The sequence below is a fragment of the Cydia strobilella genome, chromosome 12 (assembly GCF_947568885.1).
Source record: "Cydia strobilella chromosome 12, ilCydStro3.1, whole genome shotgun sequence".
Classification (NCBI taxonomy): domain Eukaryota; kingdom Metazoa; phylum Arthropoda; class Insecta; order Lepidoptera; family Tortricidae; genus Cydia; species Cydia strobilella.
In genome coordinates this window covers 15,831,683-15,852,426 of record NC_086052.1, presented here as the reverse complement: position 1 = coordinate 15,852,426, position 20,744 = coordinate 15,831,683, and the positions used below count along the sequence as shown (strand labels likewise).

Sequence of the window (20,744 nt, the reverse complement as noted above, 5' to 3'; positions counted from 1 at the left end):
TGTTCGAAAAAAATAACCAAAGTGTATTATTATTTATTACTTTTATTAGGTTAATAAGCGTCATTCACCTTCATGACACAATTATATCAAAACGACTTACACTAATGCCGACGTCGACCTTAATCCTTAGGCAATAAGCCTATTATTGATTGACCTAATGTGTCTCGGTTTTTGTCCAAAATCAAAAGGACGTAAACGTCCAACACATCCATACTACATACGGCATTAGATCTCGTATGCTTGGTGTCTGATATGATATGAGCTAATACGGAGAGTCGGCAGCCGTGTTAGATAAATCTAAGGCTAGGACCGGTTGGCCTTAGGCCTTTGTCTACGGTTCAGAACTGGTGAGTTTCACCAGTTTCAGCTTCAATACAAATGTGGCTAGAGAGTATCGTCAAGGCACTACAGCTCTCTGTCTCTACAGTCGCCATCAGATATACTGGAGCGGCGAAGGTTTCATAAATATCTGAACAAGGCTTCATTATTAAGACGTTAGTGCATGTTCTGCTGTTTTTAGCACATTTGCCGCTCTGTAGCCCGAGCACATGATTGGCGCGACAGTATCTCGCCGCGAGATAGACACCCGTCTTTTACTAACTGTATGAGTTAAAGAGGGACGGCTGATATACCTTACTTAATGCCGATGCCGCACGTTTCTCAAATACACACAGAACAGAAGCAGAAGGTTTTTTTATTAATCACAACAAGTGACTGACAAAAAAATATATTTGATACTAGTTTTTATTGCCAACTACGCTTAATAACTTTTTTGCACCGTCACCAACTATTTATTCGCTACGCTAGGTGCACGACAGGTGCCCTCATTTTGTAGGCTTTTCTACGTTAAATCTTATGGAGTATAAAATGAGTTCAAACGGCTGCCGCTAGCATTGATGGCAGGGGCGTAGCTAGAGTATATGGCGCCCGGGGCAGTCACCAAATTGGCGCCCCCTGACGACTGACAAAAGTTTCCCTGCTGCTGCCTTTTGCCCATTTTGGCGCCCCCCCCTTGGATGGCGCCCGGGGCACTTGCCCCCACCTCCCCCCCCTAGTTACGCCACTGCTTGATGTGCGACTTTCCATAAGATTACGTGTGTTTGTGACAATCACGCCACTTCTCCCTCCCTCTTCGGCTTCGCACCTTGCCAATAACCCAATAATTAGATATGCTGTGCATGTTTTCTTACTCAGCACTGGACGTACGGTAGGGACAGATTAAAATATAAGACTATCAAAATGTGCGTTCTTCTAGTTCAAGTCTGTACGTACGACCTAATTAGAATAGAATAGAATAATGTTTATTCAGGCAACACATCATTAGTTACATTACAAAATGCATTTAAACAAAAATGTGAAAGAAGAAGTATACAAAACACAGATAAAGACAAAGATGTGAGGCTGAAATGGTCTCCACTGAGCATTGCAGTTGCACGACTAGCGTTGTCAACGGCGCTGGTTTTCTGCGGAGCCAGCAAGGTGTGCAGTGCGGCGCGGGGCAGCATACTGTCAGAATAAATAATATGTTTTAGATAGGAATAATATAATAATAATTTGTAATAATATTATAATGTTATACTTAATATCATCCTATGTAAAAATAAACATGGACGCAATAAAGATATATGAATATGAACTACCAATACTTATTGTAATATACAACAATATCATACATATAATTTTATTATTTGGTGGTTAACTAATATATAGAAATCGGCTTTGGGGTTAAGGAATTGCCTATATCGACTGTCACATGGTAAAATATAGCTTACCTAACATAACCTAAACTTGCGACATTTTCCACACTATGGTTGCGGTGAACGCCGTCACATAGTATAACTCCAAATAAAAGGTAGCCACACGATCCCCGTGTCGCGTTACATATATTATATCGTGTCGTGAAAGCAGCTGGCGCGACATACTGTTTCTGTTTCGTTGGACACAGGTACAAGAGTAGATAAGTATGTTAGCAGGGGTCCATTTCTCGAGGGGTATTTAACTAATTGACCGAGCGTTAGCGATGGTATCCGGTTCAGTTAGAACAAAAATTATTTCGTGTCCGGATGTTCTCCTCTACATGTCGCAATTCTCACTCAAGCGATTCTCGTGAAATTTTGTGTTTTTAAGTATTAGGATTTTTTTTACATGGTCGAGCCTTACATTTATGCAGTTTAAAGTTATGCGCGAGGTCTACAGCTCACAGAGCCACTGGTCATGCGTGTATTGACTAATTTGACGTTCGTTCTTTAGAACAGCAGCAGCAGCAGTAGTTACTGTAGGTGATTAGATTCTCGATTTATTTTAGACAGTTCATAGATTTCTCATCTTATCCATAACGAATCATCTTTCGTCCTTTCACGGAATCTTTATACTTTAAAAGAAATTACGACACTATATTGCATGTTATAAATCGTGACAACAAAAATCCTTGAATACCTTAATAGTTTGGAGATAACTGTCGCCACAAAACTAAATTGCGTAAGTGACTTATCGATTAGTATTCTATGCACGATTTTGTTGCTTTTATATTTAAATAGTAGTGTTTTTAATCAACCGATAATGGATTTACTCGTCTTTATTGACATTTAAATAGGATCTTAAATATCAGAGAAGGTTATATTTTCTTGACAATGGGACCAACTGTAAATCTTAAAAAAAAGGTCAATTGCGGTCGTCTATCGGAGAACATACATAAAAAATTAAAAACCGGCCAAGTGTGAGTTAGACTCACGTTCCAAGGGTTCCGTACATTACACAATTTAAACAATGTATTTTTTATGTGAAATTTAAGTGAAATGTCTTTAAAGAACCCGTAGGGGTCGGATCAAAAACTAAGTAATTAAGTCCGACTCACGCTTGACTACACATTTCTAATAGATTTTCCTGTGATCTTTGGGTAAAGAACTATTTTGTGTATTTTTTTCAAAATTTTTGACCCAGTGGTTTCGGAGATAAAGGGGGGAATGGTAATTTTTTGTATATTTTCTTGAATAACTTCTAAACTGTTTATCCTCAAATTATAAAAAAATACATTTGAGTTTCTCGCAATGAGCTCTTTCATTTGTTATGTAACACGATATAGTTTGAAAAACTTTATTTTTGAATTTTCTCATTTACGCCCAAAAGTGGTCCCCATGTTTAAATTTTATTTGTTAACGTTACATGTCCATCTTTGGGTCACAAACATATGTATACCAAAATTCAAGTAATTAACTTGTAGGTCCAGTAGTTTCGGAGAAAATAGGCTGTGACAGACGGACAGACAGACAGACAGACGCACGCGTGATCCTATAAGGGTTCCGTTTTTTCCTTTTGAGGTACGGAACCCTAAAAAGTAATGATCCCGATGAATTGAACTTTTTTTAAATCTTGAGGTCGTGTAAAAATAAAGACCTTTTCCCCTCACTAGCTCGGAAAGCCGTCTTTTATCCTTTAAAACAAGCGGGGAAAAACGCATTTTATCCACTAGTGGGGAAAGTAATTTGACCTTGTATGCAGCGTGTTTAAGTAGCTTGACAGATAACAAAACGTAAAACGCTCATAATAATGGTTCGTTCGATATTAATTATCATTAAATAAATGGTTTGAGAATCTAATAAAAAATACCTGATTTAGCTTTATTTAATGATTTTAAGTCATAAACCTGAAAATTCCATAATAAACGTTTGTTTTTTAATAATTATGTTAAATATAATTCTGAACGCACAAGTTAAGTCGATGCAATTTCAAAACGCATCATTGACATTTCATACGTCAGAAATGTCAACATTGTCAACAAAAATTTTACTTAAAAACTTCTCACGTAAAAGTACAGAATTTCCGAGTTTTTTGTTATAATATCGTAAAAAAATGAGTGGTTCCAGTTGATGAAGATGATCTAACGCCTGTGGATGTTGCACTTTCCTCGCTATAGTGAGGGGAAAAGTTTTGTGTTACACACGGGTGCAAATGTATTTTACTTCTCGTGTGTTAAAACACTCGCGGGTAAAAGACAACTTTGCACCCTTGTATAACAAATAACTATTTCCTTTCGTGTCACTGTTCTTTGAATGAGTAGTTACAATCATTAGTATGACACAAATGCTCACCGAAGAAAATAGCAATAACGACCGGCCATACCAGGTATTTACTTACTTCATAACCGTAAGAATTGACAAAGGCGGCCTTTCTCCGGATTTGCAAAGGCAACAGGCCATCAAACAAAATAACCATTTGCAAACAATCATTTTCTGCTTAATGCTGTTTGCTTTCTTTAACATAGTATGTTCTATGCTGAGTTAAAGATTTGTAATTGCTTTGTATCCCGACATTCAATACACAACAACAACAACGAAATAATTTAGATGGGCATTTTCACTTAAAAGTGTACCATATACTTTTTTTTTCCAAAATCCATCAATGGGTTATATCTACTTAAAATCACGAGGACTATCGATTTAAAAAGGAAAAAATATGTCCCCAAAAAATGACAGTTTTGTAACGCATTTTTACATACGTTTTGTATGGACTGTTGCAAAACTGACACCCAAAATTTGTATGAAAAACTGGGCACTTTTTTTCTTTGTCTCATTCAATAGTACTCGTGATTCTGAATCTAAATAACCCAAAAGTTGATGGTTTTTCGAAAAAAAGTAAATTGTACCATTTTTTTTAAACCCCCAGATATGTTTTCTTTTAATCTTTTATTGTTATGTACATTGAAATAAATGACTAACCTACAATCGTATGAAATAAGCAGATGCGAGATTTCTGGTCCAAAAATGTCACTGTTGACATCTGACAAATTTTATCCTTAACCGTTTCATAACAAATTAAAATCAAAATCGGGCTCCAGTTGTGTGAAGATTCAGATTTTGCGTAGGTAGTGTAGTGAGTGAGTAGTACATGCCGGATTGATAATGGCGTATTAAAGATTAAATCAAATAGATTAGAGAGATAAACTACACTCAGACTCAGACCAGTTAGCATTTTATAGTAAACCTGTTTGTGGGAGTCGAGCAATCGGTCAAGGCAAGCCAAAGGTGACTAGACCGATTCTTCAACTAATTTGGTTTTGTTAAATTTTTAAATCTACAAAATTAAAAATATGAAACCTTCTTGTTAGACTTTCAGTTTTAGCGTTAATTTAAATTTATTTGTAGTTTTACATTTTTTTAAGGTTATGTTGTATGATTACTTATTAACTTATTACTTGGATAATAATTACTCAAGGGACAGTTATTTCGTGTTATCAAGACCTTCAAGAAGTGCTTAAGTATTTTCGATTTGTATAAACCAATCAAATTGACAAACAACGTGAAAGGTCGTGACTGTCGTAAGTTGAACCTTAGTAATGCCTTCAGAAAAGAAATGAAAAAGACGGTCAAAGATAATTAATTAAGTGCCTGTATCCCGTTGCTAATTTAGAGTTGGACTAAGTTAACGCACGTACATTTCAATGACAAAATATGGTAGTGTCTTAAGAGTCCCCAGCAAGCTCGGTTCTCCATAGTATGGAGTCCATACAAACGCTCTCATTTTAAAACGACTATCTTGATTGCTCTGAAACTTTGTGCTTACAGTAGGATAAGGTATATCTAATTCTGTAATTAGTTTACGTAGCTTCAGATACCATTGTTACAAAAAATATAAGTTTTTCATACAAAACTCCTTTTTGCTCTATTTCGTTTATTTTATAAACTGGAGCTATATAAACTAATTACAGGACTAGATAGGTATACCTCATATCATTGATGTATGTGCAAAGTTTCATCCAACACGTAATTTTACAATGAGAACGAAACTCCGTTTGTATGGGAAGGTGAAATTCGGCCGAGCTTGCTAGGAACTTTAACATCTTTATAAAAATAATTATGAAGTTTATTGAGGCTCTCGATCTACTCTTCGTCACCTCAAACTCGGTGCAGAGTTGACGTAGGCGTAATCTATTTATTATTAAGTTTTCTCATAAACCTAATAAAAACTATAATTACTACCTACAAACGAATAATACCATGCCATGTGATAAGACGACCATCAGAACACATGACCAAAAAAGTCCTGGATATGGCTGTTGCATCTCGGGGGCCAGGTGGATAACCTGGATGGCAGTTGTAAGTAAAGATAAATGAAGAATGGAAACCTAAGACCAGAGACGACCCAGGACCGACCGGCCTGGCGGCGCATGATTAGAATGGCCGACCCCAAGTATTAAATGAGAAGGAGCCAGGCAAAAGAAGACTATAAACAAATAATAAAGCACTAAACAATTAAATAATCTTCACTGACTCAACAACAAGGAAGTACGAAGTGGAACAACGGTTCGTAACATACAGTTGCTATGCACCTGTCATAGTCCGTTGACATTAATTAGCTGATGGTTATGGCGAGCCCGTTACTAGATGCTAGTTAACATACAATACGTACAGGTATTTAAGTCAAGCCTAGGAAAGTGCGCTAGTGTATAAGTATATTGATGTAATTAATAAATAATTAACGAAATAGCAAAGCAAATCATTATTTTTATAGATACACATATATTATATCTGCGAAAAAGCTTGCATAACGAAGTACCACGCTTTTAGCACTATGCCCTATACATATATGTACCTATAAAGTGTCTTCTTATTTTTTTGTGATTGAAAAAAATCGTGCGTTGTCCGTCGTGCGATTTTTATAAAAACAATTTTATAACCATCTTAAAGCTTTAAATAATGTCTTTTATTTTCTTTAGCATTAAAATGAAAACAAAGTAAACATATTTATTAGTATTTCCATAAGAATGCTGAAATAAATAAATAGTTGTGGGCGGTTATTCATCTTACAAAAAAAATCGAGATACATATGCCATGTTTCGTCCGTCCACCATCCTTGTTGATATCTCTGCTCCGCTACAAGAATTAAAATACATATGTATTTCATATGACGAACAAACTAAATCATTTTATTTCATACCCCACACAAAGTAATATGAGGTAATTAAATAAATATGCTTACTTATTCGCGTTCGTCTTCTTAGCACTATTGTTGTTTATCTTTTATGTTCCGCTAAGCAAACATATTCGTCAGTCACAATATAAACATCCCTTAAAGGGACTACGACCTTTCCAGGAAATGGTGATGGGTTTCCTTTCCTGTTGATAACAGGAAGGCAAATGCGATAAAATTATAAGACATTAATTTGGATGAGCAGGTTACATAATGTCTATTTCCTGGTTCCTGAACTAGGCAAGGCATGCTCCGCAAGTGCCTAATCAAAAACGAATAAATAATAAAATAAATAGAAATGTTTATTGCTAATTACACAATACACAAACAATAGCTATTTATGCAACAAGTGCGGAAAGTGTATGATTTCCGACGAGTGGAATTTTATTCACGAGCGAGCAAAGCGAGCGAGTGTATAAAGGAATACAAGTCGGAAATCATCTTCACGCACGTGTATCATACAATGTTTTACTATGCATTGTGCGAGTAAATAAAAAAACATGTCATGGCAAATAAGTTTAATGATTAAAAGGAGTGTTTTAAATCGACACGAGTTGTGAATTACCTATTCGCACGTGTATCGTACAATGTTTTGCAGTACATATGGCCCTTTAAACTTTCGACATATGCACGAAAAGTGCTCTTTTCCGCACTAGTGCGAGAAAGTAGCACCATATGTACTGTAAAACAAAATTGAAAACAAAAAGCACTAGTGCGGAAAAGTAGTACTTTCCGCATGATATGGCTCCGTAGGAAACGCACTTTTCGAGCACATGCATTGTAAACGTAATTATAACTGAGCAGTTGCCTCTTTTTAAGCGTACATGACACTTGTGTTAAGAGACACCGCTCTCCCGTAGGTAATAGTAACAGAATTTATATAAAGACAATAGCTGTGGCTTAAAACTGTTATTCATGAATTCTTAGTGGTGTTTATCTGTGTATCTTGTGTGAATGTGTGTGTGTGTGTGTGCGTTTCATTTCATTAATTTTACTTTATGTAGAAACCCGTCGAGGTCCTAACCTATTGTGCTCAAATATGGTTATTAACTGAGGCAGGCGTTAAGTCCAAACTTAAGGTTTGCCAGCGAGCGATAGAGCACTGTAGGTATAGTGTTCGCAAAACTGATAGAATCAGAAACACGGAACTGCGCTCCAGGACTCGAGTTGTAGATGTAGGTGTCCAGACCGCTAAGCTTAAGTGGGACTGGGCTGGGCATGTCTGCCGCATGCAACCTGAAAGGTGGGCCCAAATGGTTACCGAGTGGGACCCACGGAACACCATAGATGGTGCTGGCCGGGGTGCAGGCAGGCCGAAAAGGAGATGGCGGGACGACTTAGATGCATTTTATCCGGATTGGCGGGAAACTACAAACGACAGGGTCGACTGGAGGAAACGAGGGAAGGCCTTTGCCTAGCAGTGGGACACTAATTTAGGCTAATAAAAAAAGGCAAAATTTAAAAAAAAAAAAACAATTTAAACTTAATCATCGACATGTATAATATCCCAATATCTCCTATATGACACAATTGGACGATAACCTACCTAGTAGTCCAGATTGTGGCGACTACTCTAGATTAGAACGTTTTGTTGGTTGCTTGAAATGACCGTAAAACTAGAATAAATAAGTCTAAAAGTCGGCATGCTTATAAATTACTTATAAAATACTGGTCAATCATGCAAATATATATAACCTAATTGATAAATTATGAACCAAAGAGTCCTCTATGATAATGTAATAATCGTCTTCAATAGGAAGATTACTTACCTTATGAGTCAGAACACTCAGTACGCGATTTCGCTCAGAAACAGTGTTGTTTTAACCTGTAGCCAGATCCTGTTCTTAATTTAGGCGTGTAAGGTGATTGACTTGCTCCGTTTTTGGTAACAAATACTTGTAAGTTCACCGCTAAAATAGTCCGTCGCCTGCGGGCTTTTAGAACTCGTGCTTATGACCGGAATATCGTATTATGTGTTTACTATCGATGCGTGTGTACTACTTCCTTAATAAATGTGTTAATCTTTTGCATAGGTACCATTAAGTATGTAAATAATATGTTACTAACAAATTTATTGGAGAAGTATTGTGTATGTTGTTTGATTGAACAGGTATTGTAATTTGGTGCGTACAATCGCTATCGTCACCACAAGAAAATTACGAAACTACAACTAAAACAATAACATTTAAGAACAGGTAAAAAAGATGTGGTCTTCCTAGGGACTTACTTAAAAATGTGTTTACCACTGATTAAATCAATGTCGGTAGTTAAAATTAATTTAAGATGATAATTACATAGGTAATTACACTGCTAATTTGTTATTTAGCTTAGCTGTTTAGCTCATGTTGCCTACTGTTCTTAAGTTTTTGCGTGACTCTAACGACCTCATTGTTCTAAACCCACCTCTCACATTTCACCACGGATTTAGATTTTAATAAACCGGATGGAGTACACGGGCCAAAAAGTGTGTCCACATGAGAAGTCAAAGTGGGCGGTTGCATCTCTTTCTAATTAGGGTGACCATAAGTCATATGTATGTGGGATATTAGGATAGGTTGGAATGTATAGTTTGGCCAAGATCTTTTTTCATTCATGCATAGGAAGTCAGAGAGAATGGATATAGTTTTTTTCTCCTCTGTAAAACGCTTCACAAAACCTTACTTAATTTAGTTTAGTCGTTATAAAAGCTGTTACTGATGACAGACAGACTGACAGACGGACAGCGGAGTCTTATTGATAGGGTCCCGTTTTTACCCTTTGGGTACGGAACCCTAAAAATGGTCACGTTTTTTTCATTTGTAGTCTGCCTCTTTCGCACTCATGGTATGTTCATATACGTAATGGCTTCTCTTTTGCACACTTCAGCTATTCTTTAAGCGTCATCGTAGTTAATTGCACCATTTTTTTTTATTTGCCGCCTTTGTGTACTGACGGAAATGTGTGTTCAACCTATATAGAATATTATGTATAAATGTGTCTGTAATATTTAAGGATTTTGGATTTAAATTTTGCCAATTATATAGCTCTCATTACGTGCACAAATAAATCATTTATCTATCTATCTATCAAACAAATAATTAAACATGCCGAAATAAAGATATACTTATTTAGGTAAACTTATTTTTACATTAAGTAAGTACGAGGTAATAAGAACTCTGTAAGGCCGATTCACATCGTGCCGACATCATAGTCACCCTAATGAGTTTGACAATGTTTTCTTGTATTTTTATCGTAAACTTTAATAGTTGAGGCTTACCTGTGAAAAGATATACCACAATCAACAAAACTTTAACTTCTGCAACCTTTCACACAACATCTTTTACCCATTTTATACTTTATTTCGCAAATAAATCTTGAGCGCCGCCATTCATGTATTTTGAAAATTTCATTATCAAGTTGGGGATACCAATTAATATTCAAAGTTACTACAATGTCTACCATATTAAAATTAATGTATTTTTTGTTGTGCACATGCTTGGTTAAATCAGTTAATAATATTGACATTATAACTATTTACAAATTACGTAAAAGATATCAGAACCGCACTCTGAAAATAGGACTTAAATAATATAAGAAGGTATTTAATTTTAGTCGTTATTGATATAAATACTACCAAAATGGTATTTTTTTAACATTGGCAACATGTGCGAGTGGGACACCGCGACCCACTTTTGCTATCTCATGTGGACCGTTTTCTCTAGTGTGGTACGAACACCTTTCTGGCTCGGTGATAAGGTTCAATTTAGTATGGCAAAAAAAGTGACAGCTCGCTCCTGTTTAGGGTATAACTTCATGCATTTCACATAATTATGACTTGCCACCTTAAATTGTTTATTCATAGAGATTCATAAAACGTACTTGACTTGACAAATTGATACCTCTTGCACTTTTGACAGGTGAATGTCAAATTTCAAAACATTTGGTTATTGTAGCGATCATTCTGATTATCTATATTTATGATTCTGAATTGATATAGCCCAAAGCCTGTCATGCTTATGAGAAGGCCTGTGCTCAGCAGTGGGGCGTATAATATAGGCTAAATTATTAAATTAGCTTTATCTATTGTTTGAGTTTGAATGTATGTTTTTGTAATCTAAATACTTAATAATCTTCACCAAAGTACTGGGTAGCTTTGACACATCAAACAAAAAAATATCAATCTAAGAATATTAATAAAGAACACAACATTCCCTATTAATTAAAACGTTTATATATCTATCTTTGCGTTTATTAATTAAAACTCCACTTGCGAATTTTAAAAGTCCGTTAAAAGCACAGACATCACGAAACAATTGTTATAATTTTAATTTCTTGATTGAGTTTTGCCCCATTTTAATAACCTATTGAATTGCCAAGGAAAACGAAACGGAAAATTAAACTTAACGTTAATCAATTCCAAAAACATGACTAATTACAGATAATTAGTATTTTAAACGGGTCAAGGCGCGTTGTATAGTAAGTCATATTACTCGCATTAATAGTTCTTATTGATGCTTTATTTCACGGGTTTCTTACAAATTAACATATTCTAAGTGATAATTTCAGATGATAGTCCGCAGTAGAACTAGGGTCACCGACATATCTCGCAGAATTGCAAACCTTAAGTGGCAGTGGGCGGGGCACATTGCTCGCAGAACTGATAGCCGGTGGGGCCGGAAGGTTCTGGAGTGGCGTCCGCGTACCGGAAGACGAACTGCCGGTAGGCGTCCAACGAGATGGAGCGACGACCTGGTGAAGGTCGCGAGAATTCGGTGGATGCGAGCGGCACAGGATCGCTCGGAGTGGCGAGCCTTGGGGGAGGCCTATGTCCAGCAGTGGACGTCTATCGGCTGACATGATGATGATGACGATGATGAAGTGATAATTAGGTGAAGCTTAACAAGTAACTAACCTTTTACAAAGTTTTAAAAAACAATTCGACTGTGCCGTACTGTAGCGTGTAACAACACTAGATACATGACACTGATGAAAAAACTAAAAACTTAGCTAATAATAATCTACGAACAAACTTTGGCACTTGATGTGGAAAGTTATATATTTACATTATTTGTATAGTATATGTATGTTAGAGTAGGCTGATTTATGTCACTAAGAAAGGCGAACCTAGCGACAGTAGCGACACGAAGCAAGGCTTGCTAAGTAAATAAGTTATGAGGTATCACAGAAGTTAGGAAGGTCGCGTAAAACATCAGATGAGTGAGATACGCTGAAGTCAAGTTTATGCACATAATACTTAATATCTAAATGACACTAAACACTAAAAAGTGTTTTAAATCATCTAACATGCGGCCGAACCTCCATCGGAATTGGTTAAACAATAACACCGTTCTGACGAGCGTAATGAAAATGGGTCGGCTCCCGGCACGGCGGCTCTGGCACGCCACCATTATTGATGGACACAAAAAATGAGCACACTAAATTACATGCCCTAATATTGTCGACGAACTTGGACTCCTGGGGAATTGTTGGTAAACAAATTTAAAAAATATAGGGTAGAGTTGCACAAGGCCGATAGAAACGTTGTTAAACATCCGTCCTAAAAGTTTTTAATACCTAGCGACTTTGCAAATTAAATAATTTTATAAATAAATAAATAAATAAATATTGGGACATCTTACACAAATCAACCTAGCCCCAAACTAAGCAGCTTGTATTATGGGTGCTAGGCGACGATATACATACATACTTATATAACATATAATATAGAAAATACCCATGACTCAGGAACAAATATTTGTGTTCATCACACAAATAAATGCCCTTACCGGGATTCGAACCCAGGACCATCGGCTTCACAGGCAGGGTCACTACCCACTAGGCCAGACCGGACGTCACGTATCGGACGGACGTGTTATGAACGAACACGTAATTCAGCAATGTAGGTACGTAGTGGTTACGTTTTCCACTTGTCCGATATGATATTATACCCATGATCCTTGTAATATCAGTAGGTAGACAAACAGAAAAACCTGCCTTCATAAGACCCCTTGGCAGTGGTAGGCAGAAAGAAGAAAAGCATAAACTTGCTCTTCTTCTTACAAGTTGTGTAGTTGAAATAGACGAATGTTTTAATAAGGTATCTACATAATACTGTATCACCATTGCCCATTGTTGATTTAGAACCCATTGTTGTGCAAGTTATTTCAGACGTTTCAGTGTTCAACGGTCATGCAAATTCATAACTACTTAGTTTTGAAAAGGATTAAAAATACTTATGGCATTATTTATAAACACACTAAGCCTCAAATAGCTAATTATTAAGATTTGTTCCTACCTGTCATTTTATTTGAATTAATATGTATTTAACTGTGTACCTATTTATTTATAAGAATGGGATACCTACCTAAAACAAAAATTAACTAAAAGGGGCTTGTAAACTTTTATGAATAAGGGAGTTTTAATAGGTATTTAAAGTTAATAATACTAAATCGTACGTTAGATACACGAATTACACGATATATGATATCTAAGTTAGTGGGTGTTGAGGTCATTGTTGACCGGACATATAAAGATATCGGATAAGGATGTGATACGACCGGATCTAAATCGAATAATCGAGTGACATCACCTGACCTGACTTCCAACCAGGACTAGAGGCGTGCAATTGCATTACGGACACGTTATTTAATTCAATTTTAGTAAAAATATATAAGAGTCCATTATCTGTTGAACCTTCAAGATGTTTTTTTTGCCACGACCTCGGGATTGGAAAGTCATCAAAGAATTTTAAACGTCAAACTTCTATGAAATTATGACGTACAAATAACACTTGCACTGCGTATGCTATTAAAATCGTTGCAGACTTTACTTGGTCTAACTCTACCTACTTAATATAATTTTATGAAAATGTCGCATTCTCTGTGCAGACAGCGAGACGGCATTAATGGCATGTTATGGCCGTCTCATGGTATTTTGCAACGGCGGTGACATTCGCAAATATCACGTCGATTAGGGTTTGGCGTACGACAAGCTATTTAGCAAGACGTCTCTATAGCAGCAAGGAACTTCTAGAACTAGATTTCAACTAGCTTAGGTACTTTTTACTTATAAGACAATTAAACACTTTCGGCTATTTAGGGTTGTCAAAATTATCTTGTCTGTGGTCGTGCACGCAAAGGGACGTCATGTTGTGCAAACCCTAATAATTGCTCGGAGCAATGCTGAGCCGAACGGAGCCGAGTTTGCCCGAAGCGAGGAGTTTCGTGCCCCTGCTGTCAGTTTGACAGCTCCGAAATTTGACAGTTCCGAACAACTGACAGGCCGATATTGTCCGGCAGACTGATAGTCAGTGGCCCCTATAAAAATTAGTAATGGAATATCTTATTCTGTAGCTACATAAATACTATTATGCATAAATTCTCTGACATAACCCAGCGTATATTTTTACATATCGCAGAATTGTTTTCTAAAGGAATAATGGTTTGTTTTGCCATTATTTATTTAATATCTATAGTATAATGAGGTCATAGGGTAAACACAACCGTTGACTTTGCTAATTGTTCATTTATCTGCTTTTATGGAAGTCGTTCAGCAATCTGAGATATATAGGTATGTACAATAATAGGTATATTAAGGATGACTCACGTTAGACCGGGCCCTGTCCGGGCCGGAGCTTCCGGCGCTTACTTTTCTATGACATGACAGGTGATCACGTGATGTTTCCATAGAAAACGAAGCGCCGGAAGCTCCGGCCCGGACACGGTCCGGTCTAACGTGAGTCATCCTTTATCCGCACTGTTTTAAGAATTTGGTATCTGTGCCACTGAATATTTCTGAATATTATCCCTGAAGCCAAATTTTTCACTAATGCTTTCACTTTTGATATCGTTTTTACTTATACTCAATTTCAAAATGTTTATCTACACTGTAGACTAGACTATATAGAGCATTAATTTTATAAAACCATATCTTTCACTATAATGACTAATTATTTAGCTATTGTTTACAAGTAGGTAATAAAGTAAACTAAGTCGCTAACACGTTACTAGTAACAATTACAAAATCATTTGTTTATCATTTACTAACTGTCGATCCGCGAAAGTCAGTCAGTTATCGTAGAGTTCTTGCGGATAACCAATGAACACAGATACGTGGATAAGTTCGCCTTTGTTGAATTTAATTTACTCAGTGACTGTGTTTGGCGTGTTTTTATTTCTATGTACAATAAAGTATATTATACATACATACATACATACGTAATACGTACAACACAGTGCAGTGTTGTACTCCAGTGAGATTTACGGAATATGGGTTACAATGATGTCGATGATGCAAAATTTGGGACGTTGTATAGAATACATACACTGCGGTAAGAGATCTACATTAAATCTTAATATCAATTCACGCTGAGCGCTGGTGGCCTAGCGGTAAGAGCGTGCGACTTGCAATCCGGAGGTAGCGAGTTCAAACCACGGCTCGTACCAATGAGTTTTTCGGAACTTATGTAAGAAATATCATTTGATATTTACCAGTCGCTTTTCGGTGAAGGAAAACATCGTGAGGAAACCGGACTAATCCCAACAAGGCTTAGTTTCCCCTCTGGGTTGGATTGGAAGGTCAGATGACAGTCGCTTTCGTAAAAACTAGTGCCTACGGCAATTCTTGGGATTAGTTGCCAAGCGGACCCCAGGCTCCCATGAGCCGTGGCAAAATGCCGGGACAACGCGACGAAGATGATGATCTTTTTACGCGAATAGCAAATACTCGAATACTTAGGGCTAAATATGTTTTTTTTTTCAAAGAGGTCTATCATCTTCCTCGCGCTATGCCGGCATTTGACCACGGCTCATGGGAGCCTGGGGTCCGCTTGACAACTAATCCTAATAATTGATGTAGGCACTAGTTTTTACGAAAGCGACTGCCATCTGACCTTCCAACCCAGTGGGGGAACTAGGCCTTGTTAGGAATAGTCCGGTTTCCTCACGATGTTTTCCTTCACCGTTGTTGAAATTATACGCAGTGACGTAGTGACGTACTCCTAACTATTACAACTGAGACCCGTGGCAAATTCAACGTATGGTTCAAATTGGGGCCACTCGGAACCGGGGCCCATGGTATTTAACCCGCTTGACTATCCTACAGTTACGCCATCACTGAAGTATTATTGTACCATGCTGCATACTTAATACATTGCTCGTTTCAGTTTGCTGCGGCCGGTATCGGTGGCCGGCGCGATGGAGCACGCGCTGCAACATCGCGAGCGCGTCGGCGTGCAGGACTTCGTGCTGCTCGAAGACTATCAGTCTGAGGCCGCCTTTATTGACAATCTGAGGAAAAGGTTCCACGAGGGAATTATATATGTGAGTAGGTACCATCTTTCCTTGCCGAGGTTTTCCCAGGAGACTATCAAAATGCAATAACTTCAAAAACGCAGTGTGCAAGTTTTTGATGGGTCCAGGCGTCGTAGCACGGTACGCTTATCACTATGCCTGTCACGTTCTAACAAGTATGTGAGTGCGAAAGTGACGGACTTAGTGATAGGGGAACCATCTGCGCGGGCTGAAGTTGCAAGAGCCGTGCACGCGCTATATTAGGGGAGGCTGGGTACGGTTGTAATAATTTTACTTTGATCGCTCATATTATTGCAATTATAGCTAAAACAATCAAATAAAACATTATATACCATATACCTACCTATTCCCATCCCTAGCTACTTATATCTTAATAGCTAGATATGTATCAGAGGTTATTATCATTACTAGACTATTAACGGCAAAACATAATTATTCTATTGTGTGGTTTCGAATGAAATAAAATTAAGGGTGTAATCTCGTAAGTGGATTAGCCGAATGGTGCCACCGTCGAAGCCTTGGAACTTTCACCACATTACTGAGCTGCAAATTTGTGCCCTTTTGTAAAAGGTATAAAGTAATTATGTGTCAGCGAATCACTTAAAACCTTTATAAAATGATAACATGAAAACCCGCTCTGCAAAAGGGCGACAACCCAGATGCGTGCAAGGATCTGACAAATAGTTGCGTCACATATTACCCACGATAACTGAGGAGTCCCTGTCAGTTAAAAAATAATCGAGAGTGAATAGACATCTTTTAGGTAAGCATGTTCCATCCTAGACTGCATCGTCACTTACCATCAGGTGAAATTGTGGTCAAATGCTTATCTTTTTCTAATAAAAATAAAGGGTCAAGTGCGAGTCGGACTCGCGTTCCAAGGGTTCCGTACATTACACAATTTAAACAATGTATTTTTTATGTGAAACGTGAGTGAAATGTCATTAAAAAACCCGTAGGGGTCGGATCAAAACTAAGTAATTAAGTGCGACTCACGCTTGACTGCACATTTCTCATAGGTTTTCCTGTGATCTATAGGTAAAGATCTATTTTGTGTATTTTTTTCAAAATTTTAGACCCAGTAGTTTAGGAGATAAAGGGGGGGAATGGTCATTTTTTGCCTATTTTCTTGAATAACTTCTAAACTGTTTACCCAAAAATTATAAAAAAATATGCTTGAGATTCTCACAATGAGCTCTTTCATTTGATATGTAACACGATATAGTTTGAAAAACTATTTTTTTTTTCTCAATTACCTCCCAAAAGTGGCCCCATGTTTAAAATTAATTTGTTCACGTTACATGTCCGTCTTATTTGGGTCTTGTGATGTGTACCAAATTTCAACTTAATTAGTCCAGTAGTTTCGGAGAAAATTGGCTGTGACAGACGGACAGACAGACAGACAGATGCACGAGTGATCCTATAAGGGTTCCGTTTTTTCCTTTTGAGGTACGGAACCCTAAAAAACAACATTAATGTATACATTGTATGCCCATTGTCCCACAGACGTACATCGGCAACGTGCTTATCTCCGTGAACCCTTACAAGAACCTGCCCATCTACACCGAAGAAAAGATCAAGCAGTATTACAAGAAAGCCTTTTTTGAGGCACCTCCACATGTGTAAGTGTCATTTAAGTATCTATATTTACGTATTTATATAGGAACAATAATTATTTTGGTAATGGTTGCCACAAAAGCACTGTGTTGAGCTCTCATTTAGCGCACTTTGCACAATTTGCCAGATCGATCAAGTGCATTTTTCCTCGTAGAGTTTTAAACGAAGGGTGAGAAAACGTATAGTGCGTCGGTAACATACTCGGGCTCAAATTTATATTAATGACAGTAAAACACACTAGGTCTTGAGTAAACGATTTATTCTGAACTGGATACACTACCATGCTTCAGACCGACGCTTCCAAGGATAAGGCGGGAAATCACCTTGACAAATCGCTCTGATGACAGCCGCCGCGCTGTCAGTTGGGGCACGTTCAGAACCCCGCTAACAATATGGAGCAATTATGGAGCAATGCATTCTTGGGTATCTTCGCTACAGCATGTTACGTATTAGGTATACTTGCCAAGAGGGCTCAAGTGCACATAATTTACTACACTTAAACATGTTGTTTATAGTTAATCGAAATCGATATTAGCAACACACTTAAGATGTATAAGCACTTGAATCATAAAATAAGATATAGTACTTAGAATGTCCGACAAATGAACTATAAATTTTCCACGGCTATATTTATATAAAAATACGGAACTGTTCTGTTGCCGGACTGTACAGTCAGCTGCAGAGAAAAGGTAGCCCCCCTCCCCCTGCATAGAAGTTTGTATGCCAAGGTGCTAAGCGAATAGTATAGTTGACTGTACATGCCCTAATACTGTCGCACCATTCCTGTGCTAGCCCAGCTGAATTGTCAAACGTCAACTAACACAAGTTACCGCATAGGGTACGGAAGCGTATAGCGCGATCTACTTAAGCTGTCATTTTTAAACCGCGATTTGTCCTAGACTACACATCTCAATGATTCTATAAAAATTGACCCAACAAGACGTAATTATCTGACAATCGGCGGAAGACTTAAACTGGTCTTCCAATGGCAAAATGAATGGCTAAGCGTTGAAAATCGACAACCTTAGAGATTATGCCAATTTCACAATGAATCTGCTATACTAAATATTATTTCAATTGCTTACTCCAGATGAGTCGAACCATAGAGAAACCAATTGCACTCTTAAGTATTTCTTATGACACTTTAAATTCTCGCGTTTTGTACACATAATTAATGTAATTACCGGGTCTAACGCGATTAAATTTCATTATTTTACCTTTTTTCATTTTTTTTTTCTTTTTTTAGGTAAAATAATGAAATTTAATCGCGTTAGACCGGGTAATGACATTAATTATAGTTATACTTATGTCCGGCTCAATCCCAAAAGCGCGTAAAACGGCACAACCCTCACAACCCCAAGAAGTTGCCGATGATAAGATCCATCTAAAGTGGCCAGATGCCACAAATGTAGACGCAAATGTCGGTCCATCATTGGCTCATAGACCGGTACCTATAACCCAGAGAAAAAAAGGGAATGTTGAATTTATACGCAATGAAAGAGGCGAACTCTATTTCAATTTTTTTTTCTCTAGATAGGTAAGTCATTTTCTAAAAATTGCGAGCAATAGTTGCGATGGTTTCCTGCTGCAAAATAAACTTCTGAACACGAAATCCAGGATAGTTAGAACGAAGTCAATGCATTGGTTAGAAAAGCGGTCTATCGTAGGGCTACGACATATTATGATGAAACTTTGACCAAAATAATTCCATTTCAAAACGTTGATTGTACCTTAGACACCTTAGTCAAAATAATCAGTCCGATGAGTGACAAATAAAGCGAGTGAAAAATCCAATCAAAGTATAACTGGTATCGACAACAATCAGAGGATTTTGACTAAATATGGCTAAAACAATTATCCGCTTAATCCGCTTTCCTCTGCAAGTGCTTTATGAAAAAATCATTGAGGTTTTGCATTGTTTAATATGCGTTCTTCAACGTCCATAACATATCCTTACATTATTTGACTGCGTTGAGAGTAGAGTGTATTATCAACAACGATAAGACAATACGTTATTGGAGCCGGGACTCGATAGCCTCGATAAATGGAAGCTTCTAGCTCTATTCATTGTTACTATGAAATCTAACGACGCGACGGTTACTACCGAACATTCACGTTCTTTTTCTTGTCTAGGTCTTGGTGCCTAACAATATTTCTAGATGGGACACAATTTTAAAACGGCAACTGTACACATTATAGTTTAAAATTCCTTCGATCACTCGATATTTTTCAAACGTTCGTATAGCAGAATATGTTATTAATGAATTAACATTTTTAAATAACTTAAATAACAGTTGCATTCGGCAGTGGTTCCCAGCCTAGTCCCACTTAGCTAATACATTATTTATATACATAATAGAATATTTTTATTGCAGATTCGCGATCGCCGACAACGCCTACAGGTCACTAGTTTACGAACACAGGGAACAATGCATACTGATCTCAGGCAAGATACTTTAATTTAATAATTACATTTATATTGAATAACTAGTTTTACAACCTTACATAGGTACTTACAAAATGCACTATTATTCCCACAATCAACCACCCAAATTTTTCTCCAGGCGAATCCGGCTCTGGAAAGACCGAAGCCTCCAAAAAAGTTCTAGAATACATCGCAGCACGTACCAAGCACCTTCGGACCGTCGAGACAGTCAAAGACAAACTGCTGCAGACCAACCCCTTGCTGGAGGCCTTCGGCAACGCCAAGACAAACAGGAATGACAACTCTAGCCGCTTCGGAAAGTACATGGACGTCCAGTTTAATTATGAAGGTGAGAAATTAGGCAGCTGTACGCTATTCGACCATTGATCCTTTATCTAATACTGTTTTGTGATAGTTTTGGCTGGAGAGAGCCAGTGGGAGTGAGA

The 20,744-nt window shown here is 37.4% G+C and overlaps 1 protein-coding gene across 2 annotated transcripts in view; it reads left to right on the top strand.

Annotated features, from left to right (window-relative positions):
• Window positions 1-20,744, top strand: part of LOC134746264 (unconventional myosin IC) — a 66,350-nt gene that overhangs the window by 25,796 nt on the left and 19,810 nt on the right. For both annotated transcript variants that reach the window (XM_063680606.1, XM_063680607.1), the window contains exons 2-5: window positions 16,109-16,265; window positions 17,763-17,878; window positions 20,249-20,319; window positions 20,438-20,647. In XM_063680606.1, coding sequence (XP_063536676.1) covers window positions 16,109-16,265; window positions 17,763-17,878; window positions 20,249-20,319; window positions 20,438-20,647 — 554 coding nt within the window. The remainder of the gene's footprint in view (window positions 1-16,108; window positions 16,266-17,762; window positions 17,879-20,248; window positions 20,320-20,437; window positions 20,648-20,744) is intronic.